The 6,000-nt window shown below is 43.5% G+C and overlaps 1 protein-coding gene across 1 annotated transcript in view; it reads right to left on the reverse strand.

The window, feature by feature from the left end:
* Positions 1-5,451, reverse strand: part of LOC102200124 (protein kinase C epsilon type-like) — an 85,093-nt gene extending 79,642 nt beyond the window's left edge. Inside the window, exon 1 of the mRNA XM_013913003.1 lies at positions 4,313-5,451. Coding sequence (XP_013768457.1) covers positions 4,313-4,660 — 348 coding nt within the window. The 5' untranslated portion in view covers positions 4,661-5,451. The remainder of the gene's footprint in view (positions 1-4,312) is intronic.
* Positions 5,452-6,000: the final 549 nt, after the last annotated feature.

Consider the following 6,000-nt stretch of genomic DNA (forward strand, 5'->3'; position numbering starts at 1 on the left):
CCCTTTACTTGCATACATGGAGCTGGAGGCTGGAAAAAAGCAGCAAGACTAGCACAAATCACAAGTGACCGTACTGGAACGAGAAGGCATAGCGCTAGGTTACCAGCTAATGCTAGCAAACACTTTTAGTAAGTACCATTCATAAACTGTACAATGCACAGACACTAATAAAATATCACTCATCAAAAAACTGAAGGACAAACTTCTTGGATTAGCTGTGCCTCACATGTTTTTTGCAAGATAATTCATTATAAGGCTACAACGGAACGAAAGCACAAACGGTTCTAGTTTAGCAGCTAAAGTTATCAACAGTGGCCATACTGTTGGTTAACATGCGTTTTGATGCTGAAAAGTTGGGCATTTTCACATGAAAGGTCTGATTTGCCTTCAGGAGTCAGCCTTGAGTGGCTACAAGAGGAAACACACTTTTTTGGCTTCATTTTTGAGCTCTGGAGGTTGCCACTTGCAGGCTAGAGTAGCTTCAATAGTGTACCTTAAATGAGATTTGTCAATATGATGCTTTACTTTTTGCTTGATATAACAACTTAAGAAGGTTTAACAAAGACCTGAACTCGATAAAGTACTCTGTGTTTCATAATAACTAGCAGAAAGTTTCAACAGGCACATTGTGTAATACTACTACTTAATTTAACTGAATTTTATCTAACTTGAGTTACTAGTGAGTAGTGAGGAGAAAAGTCATAACAGCATCCCTGTTTGATTATTCCCTACATTCTACAACATTAAGGGCAATTAAATGTTTTTAATATAGCACCAGATTACAACAACAGTCATCTCCAGCTGCTTTATATTTTAGGCAAGAGAACTCCAACAATCCGATAATTCCTATGAACAAGCACTTGGCCATGGTTAATAGGTAGAACTCAGTTTTAACAGAAAGAGACCTTCAGCAGAACAAGGCTGTGTGATGAGCAGCCATCTGCCACGACCGGCTGTGGGATGAGAGGAAAGCGAAGACAGAAACAGAGGAGCGCAGAGAGACTGAACAACAAACAAGCGAGCAGAAATAAATGTAATGATATGAAATAGTGTAAATGCACAGGAAGTCCACCAGCAGCACATGTGATACAGCTCAGAAATATTTAAACCCATCAGAAGATTCACTGAGAGTCTCGTATTCCGAGTCCTTCTGTCAAGAACTTAATCTTAACACATGAGACTTCACACTCCCCCACAGAACAACCTTCTCTGTCCTACAGTGCAACATTCTGTAAAGGTTTCCATCCACTGCTTTCTCTCCTCCTGTCCTTCTCCCAGCTCTCTCTCACTGTGTCTAATGGACCTGATGGCCTCATCAATAATACAATCAACCAACTATCTGCTTCAGTGGCTTCAGACAACAATGGACGGCTCCCCAATGCTTCTGTGAATGTGTGCATGAGTGTCATGCATTTGGCCTAACTGCATCCACTCTTTGTAGCTCTGTTGTGGGTCACTGGTTCATCTAACAAGAGCAAAACAAAGGCAACAGGATCTATATTGTGTGTGTAGCGAACCCTGTTGTGCATCTGCTAAACTTAGCTGCAGGACAGCAGAGTTTGGGTTGCAGAGATCCTGTAGTGTACAACAAAAGTGTGATCATCTTTGCACAGTTTATAAAGATGCGATCTGTGGTCTTTCCAGTAGATGTATCAATATACTGTATATCTGTATGTGAGAGTTGGATGAAACACCAACAGTGACCATGTTTGGAGTCGCTTCTGCTCACAAGTCCCTGCATCCCAGCATTTTGTCTTTAACCACCTTTCAGCTGCTCTTAGTGTTATGTGGCTAGCTGCTGAAGACAGTCAAGTTAGCTAGAGGAGCATGTAACAGAAGCAGAGCCAGACATTTCCCTTGGTTTGGTTCTCTGCACAGAAAACATGACTTCATATGAATCAGCATATTGTTCCATGTCTGCTGGATGTGTAAATAAGCAACTGTTCGCTAACACAGCATAACAATTTAATAACACGCTATGTCACTTTCCCACTTGTTCATTTTAGAGGAACAAATAAACTAAGAGTCAAGGAAACTGATGTACCAGCTCATGGTAAGAACATGAGCTTCTACAATATAAATGCTGTTATAAATAGAAATATTTGTTTGTACTTTTGAATGTTTGAATGAGCTAGTGTCATGCCCCATGTCATCTGCTCTGTTCAGTTGACTTGCAGGTTGAGATCTGCTCAATCCAACTTTGTTTACCTAGTTCACAGCAACAGTCATTTCAAGATCTCAAAGATACGCACAAGGTGTCCCATCGCTGCATTAGGAAATAGTGAAAAGGGTTTCATATTCCCAACTCGTCCTATACGGAGGCTTGCAAAGGACCATCTGGAATCACATTATAAGTCATTTAATGTACATCATCAGTGGTGAGAAGGTGAGTTTAAAATTGTAACCCAAGCACTGCTCTTCTTCTTTCACCATTTCTTTCTTCAACACGCTAAATGCAAACCACAGTCTCTGCAGCAAAAACCTCCGAGGCTAAAAAAGAAAGTTTCTTTTAATGGCCACTTGAAGCTAGCTACAGAAGTCCTCACATGTTAAAATGTCCTAAATTAAAGCAGAACTAAATATTTTACATTCTGTTATGATAAATAGTTATGGGTTTCTTTGGGTGATGAGAATTTTGTATAATTCATCCACCTGGATACTGGTGCAGCCTAGACCTAGGAACATGGCTGCTTTGATTGACAGGTGTGCCCACACAAGGCTCGCAGACCTGGGCTAATAATTTAGCGCTCCACCAGCTCATCATTTCCGGATCCAAAAAAGCAGCATGTGGGTTTAGGAAACACTAACGCTGAGAGTTCAAAAGAGAGAGTCTGAAATCAATCTTTGACCATCTTTTATATACAGTCTATGGTCTTAATCTACTGCCACCTCTCCATTTTCCAAACGCAGCCTTTGTAGCTTTTTAAGACATCAGTTCTCTCTCTTCATCCACTAATGCTGCAGCACGTGCGCCAAGCACCATACAATAGGACACCGTGATGCATCTTGTGATGCCAGCTCCATGTGGCAGTATTTAACACACTGGGGTGGGGATCTTTCCCATAACTTTTCCATCTGAAAAAGCCAGTTGGAAAAGTTACTTTTTTTTCTTGGCATCCACACTTTACAGCTATCATTCGCTGCAAGTAGATGTTTACTTTCAATTGTGAACATGTCTAAAAGGGCAGGGCTTGAACTTGAAATCGAGATGATGAGCAAATGATCTTCACTTAATCTATTAGTTGACTCCCACTTGTTCTGAATATGAATCATTTATCAAGTTAAAAGCAATTAATCATTTATCAAGATAACACACTAAATACTGAGCGGTCAAAGCTTCTCAGGCATCAGGATGTCAAACCCTAAAACGATGCACGTTTATGGTGGGTCATTTTGGTTAACTGCACTTTGCTTTTGAAAAATGCACTCACTAGTTATTCATCTCTGCCTCTCTTCCACACTGCATCTTTTATTTTACTTATTTATTTATCTATTTATTTGTCCTGTCTCAAAGGGGGGTGTTGGGGTTTTCTCTCATTTATTGTGGAGCAGCCACATAAAAAACATTTTTCATCGCGGGCCACATACAGCTCACGTTGATATCATGTTCCAGACAAAGGACTGATAAAAATCAAATTTCTGTTAGTGTAAAGAAGTTTAACTAAAAATGGAATCAATTAGGTATCTTAATATAAGACAAAAAGTGCAATTTTAACAGTATGTCTCAGTTTTTCTACATGATAAAAAAAATGCTGCTGTAGTAAATGAAAGGAATCTGTGAGTGTGACTCTTTGGGATTCAATTTGGTGTATTGTAAATGGCCCGAGGGGAAGTCTTTAACAGTAGGAAAAGCTGTAAAACTTGTTAAAATGTATCCTCTCCTTCACATTTTCCAAAGTAATCCAGAACTGCTTTGTTTGACACCCCTGTTGTTGGGTCTTTAGATTATATATACAGCGCCTGGAGGTGACTGCTGTTGTGATTTGGCGCTATATAAATAAAATTAAATTAAAAACAACATTAACTAAGCCTTCTGTATTATTAAGTGTTGGTCCTGTCTTATTATATAGAGTCTGTAGATTATGTAATATGATGGAACACACAGCTTGTATTTTTAGGTGTAAATCCCTGCAACTATATGACTACTTATAGTCTGCTTCCTGCCAGACTCCCGGGAGAATTGTGATTGGAAAAAGAGTGATTAACTGATTCATTGGAAAACTTTCCACTGAGGTCCGTTTGCCTACGACAGAGAAGGTCTGAGCACCTTGTTCGACTATCACTCCCACTGTGTGTGCTTCAGGTGTCTTACCCAGTCCTCAAAGTGCTTGCTGCTGTTCTGCAGGATGTCCTCGAATTGGATGATGCAGTTGGCCACGAAGTCGTCGTAGCCAATGGGCGCGTCGTGGAAAACTGATAGCTCTATCTTGCGGCCGTCGTGGACCTCCGTGATGAACTCGTAATTCCACGTGGGGCTGTTGGTCTTCTGCTTGGTGGAGGTCTGGCCCACGCGAGAGTCGTCCACGTTGAGGGCGATGTACGTGTCCAGGAGGAAGGTCTGAGTCTTGGGACCGACGGCGTGACGCAGGGACCAAGCTGTGGGTTTGAGGTCCAGAGCCTCGCGGATCCTGATCTTCAGCTGCCCGTTGAAGACCACCATGGCGATGAAACGCGCTTCCAGTAAAACCACAGGACACCTTTCTCCTCAAACACCCCCAAATCAGCCGTGCTTTAGCGCTTTGAATAACAGCTCCGTTCAACCGGTGGTCCTCCGGGCAGAGCGTGTTCCTTCCACTCCGATATGAAGGAGAGAGTGCAGTCACCAAGCACACCAAGCTGCTGTCGTGTCTCGAAACGTCTGCACTTGTCGATTATGCTACAAAATTTCCCCCCAGAAACTGAACTTCAGTGGCGGAAAAGCGACCGTTAGCCCGGGAAGCCTTCAGAAGTGCACGGAAGAAACATGAATAGCTACGGCGCACATACGAGCAGAGGCCCCAGATGTGAGTCGCTCTGTCATGGTGTTTACCTTCGAGGTATTAAAAAGCTCTGTTAGCTGCAGCGGGGCTCCCTGGAAGCACTGGCCTGCGTTGCATTGCACCGTGCGGAGGGTGGGAGGCTCCAAATACCTGCTGCCAGCCGCCGCGGCGCACTGGAGATGTTCGAGCTGCGAACCAGACAGCGGCCGGTAACGACCGCAGCAGGGGCGGAGAGAAGGGGGGCGGTGGGTGGATGTGTCAAAACGGGCTCCTGCTGCTTGGTGCACGGCCTGGTGTCAGTCCAGTGCAGCTGTTTGAGCTCAACTTCCAGTGGACACAGCCTCCCGACACCGCTGTGTGTCTCCGTCTCTCTCTCGCGCGCGCGCTCTCTCTCTCTCTCTGGTGCAGGAAATGCGAAAAACACGTCAGATTTAGCGGAGCCTGATGTGACAGACGGGGGAGTGCGACGCAACCAAGACTGGGGCGGTGTTTAGGAGCAGCGGGGCTGGGGGGGAAGGTTGGATGAATATGAAGGCAGAGAAATAAAAGCCTGAACAATTCACCAAGGTGCCCTTGAGCAAGGCTAGGGCTGTATAAAGAAGCCAGTGCAGGTTTACACAGTAATAGGCGTGTGTGTAAAGCTGTTTTATTAATGCAGAAAAAAACAGGTGTGTGTGCAGAAAAACAACAAGAGTGTTTAATACTGAAATGTGGACGCCTAGCAGCATGTCTCCACTCATTTTGCTGCATGTCCAGGTGCAGAATTATGAACATTCATTCACTCAATAAAGGCCACTTGCCAAGGCCATAAAAAGATGGGACCTTAGGGGGATGAATGTAGGGATATGTGAGGCATGTGTGGAATTTAAAAGAGGTGACTGAAAGCCATGTTACTTATCAGCAGCATGATGTGTGCAGCACTGAAGAAAAATATAACCTAAAACATCTGCAGCCTCAAGTGGCTTTCACAGCATTAAGCAACATTTCAGTTTTCAGCTTTGGTTTACCAAGGATGCAATGC

This window comes from Pundamilia nyererei, unplaced genomic scaffold (assembly GCF_000239375.1).
Source record: "Pundamilia nyererei isolate P.nyererei 1_Seehausen unplaced genomic scaffold, PunNye1.0 scaffold00111, whole genome shotgun sequence".
NCBI classification, from domain to species: Eukaryota; Metazoa; Chordata; class Actinopteri; order Cichliformes; family Cichlidae; genus Pundamilia; species Pundamilia nyererei.